The following is a 21041-nucleotide window of genomic DNA, read 5'->3' on the forward strand; positions in this document are numbered from 1 at the left end:
TACATCTTTGTTCAGCAACCTATTCATGCCACAAGGCCAAACTGATACACGCACATGAAGGAAGTGTTTGAGATGTGACACAGGCTGTTAAAGTTAGCTTAAGAAATGGTTAAGTAAACATATGGAGAATTTTAAGTATCAGTATAAATTGGAGTTTGGGTTGTGTCTAACATGGGCTGCAGGTTCCTGGTTCAAATCACAGCTCAGGCATAGTGGGCCTGCCTGTGTGGAGTTTGCTTGTTCTCCCCGTGCATACGTGGGTTCATTAGGTTCATTGGTGACTCTAAAAATGCCTAAAGGTGTGAGCGCGTTTGTCTCTACGTGTCAGCCCTGTGATTGACTGGTGATCAGTCCAGGATGTACCCTGCCTCTCACCCAATGACAGCTGGGAGCGGCTCCAGCCCTTCAAGACCCTTAACAGGATAAGCGTTGTAAGATAATAGATGGATGTATCTCTCTCTAATATATTACATGTTTAAAATTGACAATAAGTATTGCATAAAAAGGTTATCTCATGTGTATGAAATAGGCTGTTCAAAGACAAATTGAGTCGTAAATTGGGTAAGAAAACATTTTACTTCTCACAAACATATGGCAGTTTGAGTTACAACCAACCAGCTGGGTTTTTTTTTACTACTTCTGACTTTGAATGGAGCACAACAGTGTTCACATATTAAACAGGTCATTGTGCCGTGGAAACATCACCATCTGTGCACACTCTTATAACAGTAGAGAAAAACAACAATCTGTACAAAAGCATCATATGTTTGTATTGTCACAGCTGCAAACGGCTGTTTCTTAGTGTGGGGTGAACACAGCGTTCTCTTACCACTGTTCTTATAAAAGATCTGTCAGGTCATCAAAGCTGAACCAAACAATGCTAAAGTAAAAGCTTATATGGAAGTACAAGCGAGTCTGGAAATTGTTGGATACTAACTTTGGAGGCTCTGGAGATGCTTTGCCAAGTCTTGTTCAAGTGTTGATAAAAATGTCATCACGATTATCTCAGCTTGGGCTCAAGTAATGAGTGCCTCTAGAAGAAGAGCACAACAATCCTACTATCTCATGTTAGGAGTTTAAAAATGTTGAAAAAATCTTTAAACTAAAAACCCCTCCATTTTTCAGTATGTGTTTTTAAAGTCCATTAGGTCTGTTGAATTGCGCTAAATCCATGCAACACTATGAAATATTTAAGCAATATCACACAAGAGGGAGTGTGGTCTTTTGACATTCGCTTTGGTGTGATTGCGAGGAACCTGCTTGATAAATTTAGACAACTAACATTTGCTGTAATGCTAATCATCTATGTTGACAACACCTGAAGTGGTCCTTTATGTATGGTTTGAAGTGCTGTTGTAGTTAATATCATCAATTGGCCAGAACCATGGACTGATGGACGACATGACAGCTCCCTAAAAGTGAAGTCAAACCCTCTTTATCGCCCCCTGCTGACTGGCTGCAGTATAGGTCATAAAGCCCGCCTCCTCCATGTTAACAGATGGGACAACGATAAAATCAAAATACCTGTCATATATATTTTTCTCAAACATGCTTACTGTCATTTTAGTTAGTTCTTATCATGCTGATTTACGTCCATTTTTCTGACAAGTTTATTTTACATGAATTATTTGATGCTGTCAAAACGATGATTGACAGCTCTGTTGATAAATACGGCTCCTGCAGCCGATCTGTTCCGGATTAGCAGAGTGGAGGAGGAACGGCGAGAGGAAATGTAACTAAAGCAATCACTACAGTCAGTGAAGTTTCTATACCTGTGAACGTTAACCTCAGACCAACACAAGAAGCTGTGTGTTTTGGTTAGCGGAAGTGGGTATGGCGGCGCCACCCACCGATCTCTACTGCGCAGACCCTGGTGTAAGCATCGCAAGATGGCAGCACCTATCACAGGGGCTATTTTGGCATCAGTTCCTTACAATGAGAGCAGATGGAGACGCGTCTATATATACAGTCATTGGTCTGAACTAACAGCTGTACAATGTTCACAGCAAATCAATAATTTCATTCCATGAGTGCTGATATAAAGTATTTATCTAGACTCATCAAGCTTGTTCCCTGCCATCACTGTGCCGCCATATCAATTGTCATCAGACTCTTATTTCTTTAAGCAAACCACAGCCGTGCTGATATTTAGTATATATTTCCCTTCCGTGTGATATTGCTCAATGATGAAGTGTATTCTGTGTATGATGTAATGCCATTCAGGTAATAAAGTAGTTTCTGAATTTCATGGACATTTGAAGCTGATAAAAATCTTTTCAATTCTATAGAAAGACGAACAGAAAGCCTCCGAATCACTGTGGGTATAACAGCTTGATGACCAACAGTCAAGTTACTCTGTGGACAAAGCTACAGCCAGTTTCAAAGCACTCCTTTCTTTCTGTCTCTTTGCCCTCTCTTGCTCCACATCTCACATCCAAAACATAATCCACCACTGTGGACTCAGACAGAGATGGCAGATGTGATATTTTGAAGGGACCAATGTTGTTTGGAGGCTGCCCGGTGAAGTCCGTGTCATAATGAAGCAGTGCAGCTGCAGCGAAGATGCCTGGGAGGGATCACAGGAGATCAAGGAGACCCCCGTCAAAGAAGAACACCTTGCCCTTGACAGCCAGCTTGTGGGAGTTGGCACAACAGCAGATAAACACCGAGCTCAGTTTAGCATACGCATGAGGGCTTTTTTTGTCCTGCAAGTTTGCCCTTGTATAGTATGTAGAAGGTGTGTTTGTAAGGCGGTGAACTTGTCTATGAGGGGGTGGTGGCTGTGGAGGAGGGCCTGACATTCACCTCATGGGGGTGGGGGTGGGGGTCTCTTGTGGATCAGACTGTAGAAAGTCAGGAGTGCATGTACAGTGTGTATTTACATCAACGCCTGGAGTCTTAATTCAAGCAAATACCACAAACCAAACACAACCACAAAGCAAGCAGACACCAGCTCTAGTTATGCCATATCATCTGAGAGAGATGAAGCTCATGGGAAACACAGCATATGAACATTAATGTAAATTCATTCATAAGAAGACATGTGGGGTATTACGGTAAATTATGTATACATCGTTATCTGGAAAGAAGATGGGCCATAAAATACGAGAAAGAATTGTGTAGGGTTGTTTTTAAATGGGGATTAGCAGATTAGCAGCTTTGACTGTTATTTATACTATGCTGTTATTTTATTTCTTTCAAGTCATTAATTTAATTTAGCATGTCATGTTTTCACTTGTATCCGCGCCATATGAACACTCGACATGTACAGTTTGAAACAACCATTAAACTATCAAGATGTTATAGCTAACAAGTAAGCTAACAACTGTCTGCTTCCACATCCAGCAGATTTGAGGAAAGATCAGCATTCATTTAAAGTCAGTCCGTGAACTTGATGAACCTAAGTCTACTATTGACTCAGTTTTTTACCCCTGGTTTTGGTCTCCACCTTCTCCAGAGTTTAAATCTCTGCTTCAAATGCAAACTAACTTCTTGCCTATTTTGTCAGTCTGCTACATTGTACGATGCATGACACATTAGAGCTGTAAAAGGCCTGGTTGTGTATGATATGTTTTGTTTTATTTTTTATCCAAATAACTGATTCAAATGGTCAACCACTGAAAAAACAGTACGTATTTAAGTTTTTCCTTTTACACAATAAACTGATGTTTCCACTATCCTGACTTACTTCTAATGAAATTGCATTAAAAGTAAGAATTAGAATTACATTATTTAAACTTGCACCATACAAGCTGTTAGAAGTTCAAAAACAGAGCATATCTGTCTCTTCTGAAACTCTCTCCGTCTCTCTCTCTGCAGCAGATGTTGGAAAATGCACCTTTGTTTAGAGCTAATGTGTGGGAGTGGGGTTAAAAAACACACACACAAGGTTGGTATAGGTCGGAATGAAAGAGCAGTGAAAGGAAAGGTAGCTAAAAAGCTAACAATAGCTAAAATAATAAAATAAGTGCATGTCAGTGGTTGAGCCACTTCTACAGTGAATTAATATTTGTCAAGTTTTTGAAGCTGGAACAACAATAACTAGCATGTTTACAGAGGTGATTATAATTATGCCCTTAAATAATATTCCTGCGAGTTTTAACACAAAAAGGACAAAACCTCATCTGCCCTAAAATGCCAGATTTTAAGTACTTGTGAAAAAGTATGCTTGAATAGCAGAATTATATTATCAAATAGGCAAGTTTAAATGCCCAAACTAGCTTCAATGTTTTACTATTCTGATAGGCATACCAACAAAAATTCTTAAAAACCCCCTCCAGTGAAAATCAAGTTGTAAACATCTCCATGTGGTGTTCTTCATGTGCTACAAGACTTATCAGGGACAACATAAGCAGTCGTCTCCATGGCTGGGCCTGTCTGCTTTTAACCTGCAGTGTACCAAGGACAGACTGAACAACTCGTTTTCAGATTGGCAGGTTTGAGACGTCACAAACCTAAGGAGCCAATCCTGTTAATGGACGGGGCGACGCTATGCATATCATTATGTGCAACCTATGGCAACCACTTCGGTGATGCACGAGCAAGCTGTAACCGTCATTGTGATAGTTGCAAACTCACTATTGACTACTAATGTTAACGTTGCTACTGCTACTGCTACATTTCAAGCTAACTAAGTTTCAACAAGCTGCCACTAAACGATGGCAGAGACTTGTTATGTTTTTGCAACGGAGGGGCCGGTTGGAAATGTGCATAGTGGGCGGGGCCTTTGCAGATTGAGGTTATGAAACAGACTGAAATTAATTCTACTTATTCTATATGAGCTACTAAAGCTAACCAAACCATCAACGACAAGATTGATTATTTCTATATAGTTATTTTTAATGCCTGAAACTGCTGGCGGGGGGGAAGGTGTCAGACGAAGCGATTAACTGCACGCTGCCTTTGTTTACAGAAATTTTGAGTGACACATATGACTGTTAAAGAAAGCAGGATGAAATTTTTTGTTAAAAAACACCACTTAAGCATGTACAGGACAAAATCAACGAAGAGATAAGAGGTACAGGTTTGTCCACAGGGGGCGCCAAAACCAACACAAACCGAAAGTTTCTCACAGGAGCTTTAAGGAGGTCTTCAGGTTGGATCAGGACTTGAACAGATACTATTGTTCATGTTCTGTGTCCAATTAGAGGTTTTGTTCACCAAAATGTTGGGTGACAGTCAGGGAAATACAGTATTATTATTAAATCTCTGTACACTTTTCGGCATAAAGCCATTGTTACATACTCACAGAGGTCCACAGGATGTTATAGTGGGTAGAACATTTCTTCACACAAGGACTAAAAATCATAATTAAATAAAACCAAAATCATGCAAGACAGAGTAAAGAACAGTGTGTGTCCGGCTCCACACAGCTAATTAGAGCTGTGACACGATAATGAGGCAGGATAAGAATAAACAGAACAGGTCATTAAATGTTTAGGGATATGAGCTGCTTTTATTAAGCCCGACATTCTGAAAGCTGAGTGTGTTTGGCTGATTGTATTAACCTCATTCTGTATTAATCCTCCTGCAGACATGTGGGTCAAACTTAATGCAGCTCCCTGCAAGTGCAAGTAATGTAAGAGAATATTAATTAATGTTATACAACTTTCCTGCCTGCTCCGTTCACATGCTTTGGTGAAACTACACAGTTTATGACATTTGTGTTAATGTATCAGCGTCCGCTCCCAACCACAGCTTGAATTTTTTTACTAAATGTAAATGATGTGTCAGAGGTATGTCTAATTTTATAGTGGCTTGCAAAATGAACTGACATAAATAAATGCCTCACTGGGATTGATTTCCATGTCAGCCTATCACATCAAGCTACTTCAGACTATAATTAAACACGTGCCACATCAATCTCAGGAAGACCCGGCAGGGCTGAAGGATTTCTCTCTTGCAGGAGACAGAGTTCGCTTCCAGCTACAGTCTACTTTCTCTTTTCAACTTTATTATTACTTCTTAGATGATTTTTTAATAGGATTACCTGAACATTTACAGCTGTACTTTAAATTAACTTCAGGAATGTTATGTCAGTAAAATTAGGCAAATGGTCTAGACTAGTCTTCCTACCACTCAAAGTTCTTTTACACTACATGGCACATTCACCATTTCACACACTGATGGCAAACCCTATTCTGCCCATCTCCAATCAGGATCTATGCGCATTCATACACTGAAGGAAGATGCCTTCAGGAGCAGTGTCTTGTTCAGGACACTTCAACGTGGACCTTCCGATTGAGCAACGGCCGACAATACCATTCAGCCACATCCGTCCCTTTATTGTCAATGTTAGTTCTTGCATTGTCTTTTAATCAGGCTTGGGGAGTATAACAGTGTCACGTAATTAGGATAAAAAAAAGCAACTGTATTCTGTTACAGTCACAGCAAAAAAGAGGCAATTAGATTACAGATACATTTATTACAAATGGGGATTACTGGCAGATAATACCAAAGATGCTCTTTAACATCTGACGTCTCATTTCTAAACAGTCCGTCTGACTGTCTCTGATAATTCCATGCACCTGCACGCACACGTTACAAAACCTCACGACACACACAAGTCTAACAACACCGCTCCTCAAAGTTTCCATCAACAGTCTATGGTTGCCATGGCCTGTGGTGAAAAACATGCCTTCATAGGGTGGAAATGGGAGCAACATCGCAGCACAGCGCAGGTTCTGCCTTCTGCCTGTGAAAATGCTGTCATTATCCGAGGACTCGACATCTAATTTAAAGAAACATTAAGACCAACCGCTAACCTCAGCTGCACAGAATTCCAGTTAAAATGTTAGCTAACCTGTCGTCTTCTACTGCTACTACTGAAAAATAGTTTGTGACTCTGGTGAAGCAGCGGCCAGGATGGTGAGGGTAAAAACACAAGCTCCAGAATGGAAAAAGTTTATGGCAGTTTACTTGAAATTTGAGTGTGAAGTAGTGTGAAGAGCAGACTTAACAAAGTATATTTAAATGTGCATAATTACCGCTATTAATTTAAAAGGCCATTGACGCATTACAAAAGTATTGAAATTTATTTTCTCTTCCCTTTATTTCCAGATTTAGTATTGAAGTAATCCAAAAGTAACTGAAAGTAATCCGTAACGTTACTTTAATCCATAACGATACTTGTGTTAGGTTACTGATTATATTGTTTAATAGTTAATTAGTAACTGTATCAGAATACATTTTTAAAGTAACCCTTTTAATACAGGGATTGGGGAATTGTTGCCATATATGTTCATATGAACAGCTTCTCATTCTCATAAAATTGTCATAAACAAATGTTTCTGTTTTTACAAAATGTTTAAATAATGTAAATATATTTCCATGCAGAGTCCTCCTGATGGGAAAATGATTAACAATCCAAACAAACTTTTATTTTGAAGTTTAAAATGTTCCCAATTCTAACGCTGCATTCACGGCATTTCAACAAAATAGGAATAACCTCTTGTTTTTACAACTTGGCCGGGTTCAAACATGAATGAAAAACTACCACCAGAGTCAAACCTCACAGCTTATGAAGCCAAAATGTTTGAATGTTTAACATATTTGTAGTGGAGTGAACCCTGACCCTGTGTTCAGGCGTTGGCAGCAACATGCTGAATAAACAAACAAACCACAAACAAAAAGTACTTATGAGAGACAAAGCCAAACAAAAATCACAGACCAACAAAAGTCCGATCCAGCCTGTGAATGTGTTTATGTTTGTATCTCATTGTGTTCCAAAATAGACTCTCAAAAGCCAGTTGCATTGTTGAAATATGAAGGAGGAAACACTTTGCCTGCTTTACATGCACATAAATGGCTACCAATGGTAGCAACCTCGTCCCATGTCAGCATCATTCTCCTCCAGTCAAGACAAGCTACATTTACTAAGCTAAAAAAGCACACTTTAGTACATAAGAACACACCTTGTCTCAAGATGATTGTACACCTGGCGGTGATGTAACTCAGTGTTGTGTATTACTCACGTCTCATGTCTCTGAAGTAAATCGTCTGTCTGTTGGGGTTGAGCAGCTGGATAACCGAGTCGTCATTATCCTTCACCCGACAGCTGATGATTGCCATCTCGCCCTCCACCACCGACACATTGTCCGTCACCAGGTTCTGACTCACCACTGCACAGGACAGAGACAAGAACACATAGATTACTACAGGTTTGTACATGTAAAGGAGCAAGGCAGACTGCAGGCAATTACAAATATTCAAAATGGTGTTTTTCAAGACACCTAAGCTATTTGGTAAGAGTCTTTTTGGGAGTACAAAATAAAGTAGAAGACAGAGTTTCCTACAAAGCACATAATTACAATGGTTTTTGTATGGGTTTATGGAAAGGCAGAGGGTAGTGGAGCTCCAGAAATGATTAGCAAGCATGGGATGAATGAGAAAACAGAAACAGTGAAGATCAACCCAATAAAGACTGTTCCCTTGTCTCCATGCTAGTGAATGAAATAAACCAAACCAGAGGCCTGTACTACGCAGCGAGTTCTTCATACCCAGGGTATCTTTTGGTTATCTGGCTTCAGTAACCCTAACAAAGGAGATCCTGCTAAGCGGTCTTACCACACTGCTTATCAAGACGATTACTAACTTCAAACAAGTCCAGTTGCCTTTTGGATTAAGCTTAGAATCAACATAGTGAACCCAGGGATTTCTATGAGTTGTTTGCAGTGAATGTACAATCATACATAGGGACAAATGTGTCGTCTGCTGATGGGTGAATTATACAAACTCGGAGCAAACTATGATATAAGAAAGATATGAATTTAGACTAGGGTGACCATACGTCCCATATTGATCGGGACCGTGCCGTTTTAAAGCTCCGTGTCCCGTGTCCCGACAAATATCTCTAAAACACTAATGTGTCCCGGTTTAGACCAATTGAAATAGTAACAATGCACTATGCTTACATCACTGATTTGTCTGTATATATGTCAATCAATGTCGTTGCCAAGGCTGTTGCTGTTTTAAAGCAATAGAAATCATCACTAATGCACCACCAGCCAAAGTTCAATAGTCATTTGTTTGTACATGTGTCAGTCAATCGGTGTGCGGCTGTTGCTTCGCTTGCCCATCTTATCATACTGACAGGGCCTGCATAACATCAGGTAGGCTGTCATGCCATTTTTATGTTTTCATTTATCTGTTTAAGTTATATTGGCCTCAAGGTATTTCCAGGCCTACCGTGTTTTTGTTAAAACGACTTCCAGTCAAGACTTCCTTTTCCACGTGCTGCATTGTTTACAGAGAAAGAACCCGCTCTTCCTGTGATGTACTTTAATTAACGGGTCTTAGCTTTGCCGAAATTTCAGCATCATGATGCAGATTATTAAAAGTAAAAATGAAGCTTTAGAGGAGAACAAAACTCCTTTTAAAATGCTCGTTTGTTGAACGGAGGTCGGCTGATCACCTGATGATGCATTCAAGGAGGTCGGGAAATCTGAACGCTGATCGGCTTTCGTGACACAGCGTCAAGGGAATTTATCTCTTGTTGAATTTTAGATCTAGTACGGATTGTTGGCTGAACTTACATAGGCCTAAGTTTCGTTTGATCTTGGGAGACATGATTTTTCATTTGCTGAGGCACTTTCAATGGTGTTGAAAGGTGCACTGATGAAATATCCAACTGTACCATGAGCTCATACATGTGGGTTTGCGGTAAAATCAAAGTGTCCCTATTTGGAGGTTTGAAAATATGGTCACCCTAAGTTAGACGCAACCCTAAAGTTACCTTCGCTAACCGCAAATCCTGCTTCCTAGCTCACACCTCCAGGCTATGACAAAAAAACCCCTAAAGATTCGAGAGAGATAACCACTTCTACTGTTCACACTCAAAGAACAAAATCTCATTCTAACTTTACAGTTTTGTCAAGCACGGCACATTACAAGGCAGGACCTGTAGCTCAATAGAGAAGAATGTATTCAAAGTGTTCAAAAACTGAAGGTCGGGGCCTCTCGAGAGGTCGCAAGAAAAATGTCAGATGTCACAAAACGAGATAGAAGCATTATAAAAACAATTGTGCAACACCAAAGTACTACTCATGGTGTGTTGGAATTTCTAGATAGTTTAACCTGTTGCTCCAGTCATGTTTTAAGACATATAAAATGCTCTGCTTGAAAAAATAAATTGTGTCTGATATGTTTTTTCTGCAAAATATGTTTAATTACCTTGTGAAAATCCCCCCAAGGCATCTCCTCCTTCTCCCTCATTAAGAATTCCCCAATCTGCATAGGCCCCGCCCACTATGCAAATTTCCAACCGCCCCCTCCATCTCAAAAACAAAACACGTCTTTGCCATCGTTTAGTGGCCACTTGTTGAAACTTAGCTAGCTTGAAATGTAGTAATTAGTAGTCGTAATGTTAACATGCAAAAAGTACAATGACGGTTACAGCTGGCTTGCACATCGCCAAAGTGGTTGCCATAGGTTACACATAATGCCACCCCGCCCATTAACGGGATTGGCTCCTTAGGTTTGTGAAAGCAGACAGGCCCAGCCATGGAGATGACTGCTCATGTTGTCCCTGATATGTCTTGTAGCACATGAATAACACCACATGGAGATGTTTACAAGGTTAAACACTGGATGTTCACTGGAGGGAGTCTTTAAGAAAACAGTACTGCAGTTTGTACCTACATACCAACATACTCCCAGATGCACAATACGGCATCTAATTCAATCTTCATTTACTCAAAGACCATCAAACTGAACTTGTTCTTTCTTTTGATTCGCTTTATGTTATTTAATTAAGATTGTGTGTTCTATGTTTTGATTATGTGTGATTATTTTGTAGCTCTCTTGTCCATCCTTTAACACCATGTATTGTGTGTCTTGTATTGTCTTGCACTTGAATTATCCTCTCTTTGTGCAAATAGTAAAAAAAGTCATTGGACTCTAAGCTCTGTGAATGAGTTTTAGGGTTTCTTGTTTGTGACGACAATGCAAAGAACACAGGTCCTCTAATTGTCCTTTCCCGGAGTATCTGTTTTGGTACATACACAACATTTAATGAGAGCAGCAGGTGGCTGACAAAAGCTCCTTAATGTATCCCTGGGAATAAACAGAACTGAGTGACTGTGTGAGCCTGTGGGCTGAGAAAAAATTGGTTATGGCCGACATCGGTCATCAGCCGCCAGTTCCCGCACTTACTTGTTTCACAAACAATATCTGTGTCTGAAAGATGAAAAATGGACCCTTTACAGCTCTGTTTATAAGTTTGATTTGAAAAACTGCAGTAATATCACATCAGACTTTGCTTTGGGGCTGCATTATTAAGGGGTGATGGTGAGCCTTGAGTGGCTTTGGTTTGTTTGAAATGATCGCAGCGAAACCGATGCTTGGCAGCTTGCCAGTGGTGGCTGCTAGTTATGTCACTCCCCAGTGCAATATCTTTATACGGAGGTACAGAAGCAAACACACACACAGACACGCTGTAGGCTATGGAGCCATGGATAAACACAAACAGGCAGGCAGTCTAAGTGGAGAATCAAATCAACACTTTAGAAGGCAGCTAACTTTATTTGAAATGTTTATGGTTCTTATGTGTCACTAAAAGTGGAACCATACTGTATGACCGGAGGGGGCAAAAGTAGACACAATCTTTACTAAAGTTTTGGTACAAATACTTGTACTTGTAAAAGTAGAAGTGCGGATCCAACTTCTTTACTGAAGTAGAAGTGAAAAGGTCCAGGCTCTGAACTGTATACCAGTAAAAAGTCGCCCTCTGAAGAGCATTTACACCTGCTGTTTCTGTGCAAAGCTAACTGAACATCTTCACATCTTTGGGAGATTATTAGACGGAAACCTTTCTAACTTTGATGACATTTATTAGACAATATATTGATCTTCTCATCCATCGAGTTTCTCTCTTGTCTTTTGTCATGTTTCAGCTGTCCTGCTTGACAGGAGCAGATCCAGACTTTTTTGACTGGGGTGGCCCAACTGTGGCACTGACTTATGCAGGGGTGGCATGAAGTATGTATACACACACACACACACGCAAATGAATAGAATGTAATTAACCCTTCCTTCTAAGCTTAATTCTTTAGGGACTCAAACAGAAGATGTGTGGTCAGAGTAACAATTTAAGTACTAAAGGAAATGTGCCACATTGAAATGGAAAGAAAGCTACTAGCATCCTGTTGCAATACAGCCCCAGATAGTTGATTTTAACACAAGTCCCGCCTCTAACAAGGCAAATAGCCAATCCTAGTTTAGGATTTTGGGGTGGCCAATTTTTTGATTTTAAGATTTTAAGAGGGGCCCAGTCCACCCCTGGGCATCCCTCTGGATCCGACCCTGTTGCTTGATATGAATTAATAAAGAAGCCAAGAATCTGTGTTTTCTATAGCCCTTTTTACACTGCGTAAATCCGCCCCAGTGTGAGTTCTTACACTGCGTTCCAACTTTGCAGAAGCAAAACGTGCGCGGGATGTAAACAAACAGTTTACTGCCTCTGTTACTACCTCCGATGCTGGCTCAGAGGCGGAACGACTTCGACCCACCCATCCGCCTCTGTGCGTTTTACATAGAAGACGAAACATAACAGAGGAGTAATAATCGCACCTTGAACTGGCAGTGTATAACGGATAATTCTCCATTTAAATGCATTAAAGCTAACGTGACAAGTCTGTTATGAAAGTGTAGGTAGTACAGCATTTTGAGTCAGCATGTAGGTGGTAAAGTAAAACGTGTACTTTAGTACAGTAACAAATTAACTGTACAGAATAAATAACCTCTGTGCTCTCTATAGCCTTCATTATATGCCAGTTGGATGTTCTTCCACTTTAAATCTCTGCATCAGATGAAACCCCTAAATTGATCGTGATGCTCGCTACAATCTTCAGCCTGATTCTGTGTAATCTGAGAGGAGCGTTTAAAATCCGGTCCTGGCCTTTGATGCTCTCAGTGGATGGAACAGTCGGCCGGTTCACTCTCTGCTGCTTTTGATTAGTTTTAATTAGGAAAAGATTCTCATTGCACCAGCAGCATCCCACCTTATGAATATGACATTGCCATTATAAACAGGTGCTTCAAGATGGAGCTACAGCCTGCTGATGGGGTTGGTGGTTGTTGTGAGTTACTTTATTATCATTGAACTCAGACATCACCCTTTAAACTGTAATAGAAATGAATGTGTCAGTGCATACGTTTGTATTTCTGCATATTGAGTATCCTTATATACCTGATATCCCTAGAATCTGTGCAAACTAAGCACAAAGGTCATGTAAGTCAATAAACCATAATCATTGATAACATTGTGAAATTGTGTCATACATAAACTTTAATTTCCAACATAATTAGATAAATAACCATCCATACCATTTGGTGCAGCACAATCCCAAATCCCAAATCCCTATTAACATGAATAAAATATTTCTTAACAATCCAGCAGTATTGAACTTTTTTGATGTACAATCTGTCGGACTGTGTTGTTGCAGCTAGGCTAATCCTGCACAACTGGAAGAGTCCGCACAAAACAGAGTTAACAGAGTGGCTTAAACTCATGACAGAGACTGCTGCCTTTGAAAACATGGTTGCTCGGGTTAATAATGTCCAAAGCAAAACTGCTTCGAATCCTGGTTCGGACGTAGGGGGCCTTTCTGTTCTCCCTGTGCATGCATTAGTTCCCTCCGGGTACTCCGGCTTTCTCCCACAGTCCAAAGACATGCTCGTTCAGTAAATTGGTGACTCTAAAATTGCCCATAGGTGTGAGTGTGAGCGTGGATGTCTCTATGTGTCAGCCCTGAAATCGCCCAGGGTGTACCCCGCCCCTAAGCGATAGAGGGTCAAGCTAACCACGATATCCTGCCCCCTGCTGTCCATGCGTTTAAACCACATTTTATCCTGCATTTATTATATTATAAAAACGAACTTACAACATGGTGACGCAAAAGAAGAACGACTTAGCTTCCAGCAGCAAAATGCATAAAGAGCTATGATATTTTTTTAATTGATCTAATTAGGATCATGTAAAAAACCGCCTCCCCTGCATCCGCCCAGAAAGGTCTGTTTTCAGGAGTTAATACAATGCTTGTATGTTGTTGTTTTTCTGTATATTGCTCTGTAACCCAGACAATTCAAAGTTCACGGTTACAAAGATGAAGTGAATTAAAGTGTAGACTGCTCATGTTACTCCCCCAGAAAACATAAGATCCTATAAAGAGGGCGAGGCTGTTGTTTTGCTGAGCTTTCAATTGAGGTTGACAGAAAACGTATGGATAAAGTCTCTGTAATTCCCGCTTATACCTTCCTCCTACATGGCTACAAAAATAGCATCACAAATAACATCATCTACTCAGAGAGGCTAAAAGGACCGACTCAGGGGCGGAGAGGGAGGGGGAGGGCAAGAAGAGAAAGAAGTGAAAGAAGCCAAAGAAACTAAAGCAACGCAGGAAACATCAACTGCTAATTTGCATGCCTCAGTTGTCAAGCACCTCTAAATATCGCTGCCATTTAGGAGACAAGGGGGACGAGGTGGGAAGAGAGAAATTGCATCCTGTGATGCTGACAGATAAGGAAAGACAGCTTAACAAACGAGATTCAAATCAGCATTCCTCGGTGGCCCAAACACAGCCCTAAATAAATGAACCTCGGCGTCTTTAATATTCAACACTGAGCCTCATTTTTCAAACATGTGCAGAGTGGGCGGTAGGGTGGGCATCTGGTTATGATAATGCGCTAACACACTACAAAATGCATTTCAAGGCATCGGCTGAAGGTTACAAGGCAGCTGCAAGGTGTCTGCTAAGTTGCGTTTTAGGCCAGTGGAGGTATAGCAGGAAGGACTTCAAACGGTGGCTGCTTTGTCAGCGGCTTAATTGTTCCTGTTGTGCTAAATAAACAAGTCTGACACGCTGGAAGATGGTACGTGAAGGCGGGGAGGGGGGTGGGGTGGGGGGTTACTCTAATTAATGGCCAACAACCAGCATGTGCCGCGGCCTCCGAGGACACTGTCAGAGGTGCTTCAGAAAAAAGCGCTTCTGACATGTTGGTGGGCAAAGGCCTGTTTAAAGCTGCAACATGAAGCTTTTTTAATATTTCAAAGAGTGTTTTTGACATGAAAGTCGAGAGGGTTAGGTGTGTCGAAGGCCCAATTTGAGGAACCAGAGGAAAACAACAAGGGCCGAAGCTTGTAACCAGCTTGTTTAATATTGGACAAGCTGTTAGCTATAGCCTGCTGTCTATTAAATATGACCTATGTGTACCTTCAAAAAGAGTTTGTCTTAAAGGACCCTAAGTCTGATCACAAACACTGACCTACAGAACTAACTCACTAAAATCTGACTTAAAGTTTTTAATTCATTTTTATTTGAAGTAATTTAAAAACTGTCCGCTGGTCTCTCTCCTTTGATCTTGTGCACTGCGCTGAGGAGGCGGAGCATACCACTCTAGGAGGGGGGTTGGAGTAGTCCAAGTGCAGCTGGCCTTTTTAACACCTCCTATGGTATTTTTCCCTCTAAGGCGGGGTACACACTAAAAGATAACCAAGGCGATTTCGAGCCTGAATCCCGCCTTCCAACAAAAGTGAGCAAAGTCCTGATTTTTTTGATGGTTCTAAAGATGATTTCTCCAGATGTTCCTGTGGTGTGAGGGATGTTAAGAGTGATCTTACTTCCCCCGATCTGCTCGGAAGAACGTCAGTGCTGCACCGATTTCAAATCGTAAACATCAAACACGTTCAATATTTATGATCTGATATCCCGTTGTGTGCGGGGAACCCCGAGGTCAGCCGAGCACGCAGTCTGTGAATTGTCACGTGGAATGAAACAAGAACCGATTGGGAAGCAAGCTGACTGAAGAAGGAAGCACAACAACCGCAGCCATGGCGACAAAAGCAAACAGGAAGCATAAAGTAACATGTACAGTCCGTGTTCACGCCGTCTCCACCACTTCATCCACAATTTGTTCTTTTTTCTTTGTGAATTATCAGTAAAAAGTCCAAAAACCATCATTGCCAATTCTTCCTGCCCGTCGTCCGCCATGTTTGTTGGCTGTAAAGTCTAGTTTGACGGCCAGAGATTTAGTGAGATTTCCAGTTGTGAGAGTTGAACTCTGGTTGTTGGTAAATGAACCTGTTAGTGTGTGGTGCGCTGTTTGAGTCACGTCGTCGCTCTCCACACACTATAGGAAGAAAACTGCTCAAGCTCTCATTTGTTGTCATGTGTGGGCTCTCTCACATTTTCAACATCTGTTTGTACTTAAATCTTTTAGCGTGGGCCAGCCTTAATCTGTAGAACCCTCAGTTTAAAGGTCATATCAGTCAATAAAACACGATCGTTTGACAAAAGTATTGAAATTATTAAAACTTTAAGAATACAGAAATAAAACAGGATTTTCATCCAGTTCTGCTAAATAAACAGAAAACATATTGATCCAAATGAAGAAAACATTTTGGGATACACTCATTTCATAAGCTAGTGTGAAGGCGTTGGGACAGTTGGTGTTTCTGCTTCCTGTGATGTAATTTCTTGGAGTACTTTCAAATGCTTCATATCACTAAAGGTTTTGGAAGTTATGCTCAAATTATTATGGTTTTTATTTGAGATCAGTTCAAACACAGATTGTGCAGAAATCGATCTCCAGAGGCCGGTTCATTACCATCTGTGGGAGGTCAGTTTTCACAGGGTTAAGAGTCTTATATTTAAAGCTTGAGGTTGTGTAATTGTTCACAATAAGCATGAAGTTGAAATTAAATTTCGTCACACAGAGATTAAAGTAAATACACTTTGGTTATGAGATCATGCATCAATAGTATCAATGCAAACTTTATGCACTACATCAGTGGTTCCCAACCTTTTTGACTACATGGACCAGACAGTAGCTATAATATTGGGGGCTCAACCAAGTATGTTAATGGGCCTAGCAACAATATCTTCAATGCCATTGTGGTAAGATCTGGGTATTCCATCCCAATGTGTGTTTGGAATGTCAAAGACACCTATTGGGTTTTGCGGCCCGGGACTAAACGACCCAAGACCCAGTACCAGTGGTTAGGAACCCCTGCACTACATGACTTGTAATGATATAAACATTAGCCCATTTAGCCCCTTTCCGCCACAGCGCTGCGATGAAGCTCCACTGTAATGCCACGTTTGCCATTTTACATTGAACCGCACAACGCTGGCATAAAGCCGCCCCAGAATGTGCTTTTACACAGCATTCCGGCTTTGCAGAAATAAGGGTAAGTGAGGTGCTAACAAACAGCGCAAGCTTCACACACACACACCAACTTTGCACTGACGCTGTTTTGCCTCTGTTACTACCTTAGATGCCAGCTCACCTCGCCTCTGTGCTTTTTACATAAAAGACGAGACGTAACAGGTGTAATAATCCCACCTTGTACTGGGAGTGTAAAAGTGGTTATTGTAAATACATCAAAATTGTACTTTAACTTCAATTCAAAAGGTGTTAATTATTAGCATTAATGACAATTTTGAATTGGAGAAATTATTTGATCCTTGTTTTTGTTTTCATCCCCATCATCTACGAGCAGGTGCACATGGCCTGTAAAGAATAAACTATACAGGGTTAAACGACAAAATGCTGTTGACATGTTTATAACGTAGCAGCCTCCAAGCTGTGATCTTATAAATACATTTTTTCAACTCCAAATAATGTCAGAATGCTTCCTTGTGATCAGACATAAATATTTCATGAGCACCAGAAGACAGGATATGACAAACAACTACACGCGTGTCATCCACGTCCCTTTGTGAAAACTGCGGGTTGATGTTTTTAAATGGAGATGGCTGCATTCACTCTGTACTTCTACAATACGTCTGCAGGCTCTACGGAAGCTGCCTATAAGCCTTTTCACGAGAGACAGCTCATCAATATGTGAGGCAAGTGTCAGAGCGTCAAGTTTAGCAGAGTGAGGGGCAGGAGGACGGGACTAACAATACACCTCCTTCAAACAAAACACTCACACTGAAGCTCTTAGCGAGATGCATTTAGTTACAGCTGACAGTCCTGCAGCAGCAGCAGAAGATAAACCATCATAACTGAAACAGACATTATGATAATGGCACATCAGAGACGCTGGGAGCAATATATGATTGCTAGTCTGCGCTACACTTAATGTGTTTCTTCCAATTGTGTAAATCAATCACTTAATTTGCCTTTTTTTTCCCAGCAGAAATGGGTTCATGAATTCACACACAAATGCAAAGGCATCATCATAACCATCTATTTATAGACAGAGACCGACAGTTTCATAAAAGACAATGAGAGAAGTAGAAGTTTCAAAACGCAGCACGTCGATGCCAACCAGTCAGAGGCACGTGTCTCACTCTGTCTTTCATTCAGCAAAGCTTTGAAGTGAACATCTTTCCAACCTCTCAGCAATATACTGCCTGCAGAGTGGGAATAGTGTGATAATTTGCATCAATCTGGGCCAGGAAGCTGTGGACTGTAATGCCAAGAGAAGGAAAAAATACTGCGTGATTGGCCTGATATTCTCAGGCTTCACAGTCAAAGACCACAGCAGCAGCAGCTACGGGAAATATGACTTGATAATAGGAAAATCTAATGACAGGAGAGTTACTGTTTATTGGACATTTATTTATTTTTTCATAATTCATTTGTCTTTTATTCATTTTACTCATCCAAATCGTTTTAAGTCCTCCTCTGATGTGATGTCATCTTTTCTTTTTATAACCTTTTATGGTATTTTATTGCTTCTTTATTTATGTCTTTCTTTATAATGCTTATTGCTTTAACTGCTTTTGTTTCTCTTTTGTCACTTTCATTCCTTTTATTTGCATTTATTCTTGTTGACCTTTTGTGTTTGCATTGAGTTCAGGTGATGTTCCACAGGTGATGTGGAAGTGACGCAAATCAATTATTAAATCAGTGCAGCTCGAGTTGTCTGCCTGAACTAGCTCACAGGTATCGCCCCATTTCTTTATCTTCTTTATGTTATGTGGTCCAGTCCAATATTGAGGCGAGGATAAAAGATTCAGGAAAGGAACAAACACACATTGCAAACTGGAATTTGGCTCCCAGAAATTGTCTTTGGTCCAAGCGATGCCTTTTTCTGTTTAATCTGTCTAAACAGCTCACTGCGTCCTGAAATAAATTAATTAACCAAAAATAAAGTTAACTGATCTTCATTTAGTGCTGACCTGAGTTTTTGCACAGACAATTTGTAGAATCAAGCCCTTCTGTTCTAAAAAGTAAGAAAAGTAGATGATAAAAAAACAAATACAGGTATTATAATGTTGTAGTATCTGTAATAGTATGGAAATATCTAACCATACCCATTATTATTTATCAAAGAGAACCGAAGTGAAATGAAACCAGTTGATATCTGGAATATAACAGATCAGACGTCCAACACAGGCTGAGATGGACCGTTATCTGTACGCCTCACTCTTGCCTCCCAAAACAAGTCCTCTATTCCCAGCTGCTCACAGGACAAAGCGCCCCAGGAGGCCGAAAGAAAAGGTGTAAGGACAACATCAAGATGAACATCAAAAAGTGCCACAAACGGGGGCGCTGGTTTGGTTCAGTTGGTAGAGCAGGCGTCCCATGTATAGAGGCTACAGTTCTCGCCACATTGATCGCAGGCTCGACTCCCGGTCTGCCGATCATTTGCAGCATGTCATCCCCCACTCTCTACTCCCCACATTTCCCATCTCTCTTCATCTATACTACCTAATAAAGGCAAAATTACACATAGACTTCAACACCTGGGAAACCATAGCAACCAATAGGGCATCTTTGAGGAAATCTGTCCGTGAAGGTGTTGCACTATACAGCAACGACCTCCACCTGCACTGCAGAAGAAAAACGCAGTGAGAAAGGAGAGATCCTCCACCAAAAAGGCTACACCAAACACCACCACGGCTCACCCCTGCCCACGCTGCACCAAAATATGCAGCTCCAGAATCGGCCTCTTCGCCCACCTGAAGACCCACAAGGACCAAGAAGAAAGACAGTCGGACGACGGCCGATGATGGTGGCTGAAACAGAAATACTTAGACTCTAGACAATCATTACACTGTAGAAGTGTATTATTAATCATGCTTTTTTAAATATAGGCCAATCAAGTGCACAAACATACAATGTTTTTCAACACTTTGCCCAGGTCTAGGATGTGTTGAGGTAAATGCATTTCAGGGCAAATTCAGTGCAGTATCGTGCAATGCTTTAGGCCTTTTCAAACTATGACAAATACAAGTAGATAAGGTCAAAGTTGTCAAAGTTCATCTTTTAAGTTTTATCCAATGTCATGTACCTCTGATATTTCAAACTTTCCCCCAATGTCTAGCAGCATATTTGGCCCATGGCGCTGAAAGGGGGCTAGATTTCAGCCTTCGGCCATCCATGTCAAAAGTGGAAGCAGCCAATCCCAGATTAAAGTTGTCAGACAATGACACTCCAACACTGCAGCGTACAAAGCTTGCCCGAGGCCCAGGCCCAATAAGACAGCACTGGATGGGGAGGGAAAGCCATGTTCCATTTGCCCGGCCTAACAGCTGCATGTTTCCATTTGATTCAATAAGAAATGTATGCATATTAAGTTAGCTGGCACAGATGGCCGACGTGGCGGTGAGGAAGATTTTCATCAGGAAATCAAACCTGCTTCGACACACCAGAGGATGTTTTATCTGTTGATTTTATTTTATATGTAACAAATCACTTGGACACGGGATTGAAGGATAAAAAGGTTGTTGAATATATTCAATTTGAATCCGGCACCAGTCTGTCAATGTATCTTCTCCCCTCCTATCCCAGCTCTCCCTGTAGTGTTATTAGTAGTAATAGCACCAGTACTGCATTTTTTATTAGCTCTACTGTTAGACATGCATTTATTCATACCCTGTCTCAATCAGAAACATGATGAAACATATAGTAATCTCACACACGTTGTCTTTCCTTAATTTATGTACTTTATATTTGCATTGCGCTCTGCTCTCTGCACCGACACAGATCTACAGATTGTTACCCATTAATGTTAGAAAAGGAAATGATCACTTCCCTTTGACATTTCCAGGAACATGTGTATCTGAGTGCACGCTTAGTGAGCAGCATAC

The 21041-nt window shown here is 40.8% G+C and overlaps 1 protein-coding gene across 2 annotated transcripts in view; it reads right to left on the minus strand.

Annotated features, from left to right (window-relative positions):
• Nucleotides 1-21041, minus strand: part of LOC138598341 (cell adhesion molecule 1-like) — a 436964-nt gene that overhangs the window by 101167 nt on the left and 314756 nt on the right. For both annotated transcript variants that reach the window (XM_069670130.1, XM_069670122.1), the window contains exon 3: nucleotides 7974-8120. In XM_069670130.1, the coding sequence (XP_069526231.1) occupies nucleotides 7974-8120 (147 nt within the window). The remainder of the gene's footprint in view (nucleotides 1-7973; nucleotides 8121-21041) is intronic.

The sequence above is a fragment of the Semicossyphus pulcher genome, unplaced genomic scaffold (assembly GCF_022749685.1).
Source record: "Semicossyphus pulcher isolate SPU_LCO1_2020_fin unplaced genomic scaffold, fSemPul1.0.p SCAF_10, whole genome shotgun sequence".
Taxonomy (NCBI): Eukaryota; Metazoa; Chordata; class Actinopteri; order Labriformes; family Labridae; genus Semicossyphus; species Semicossyphus pulcher.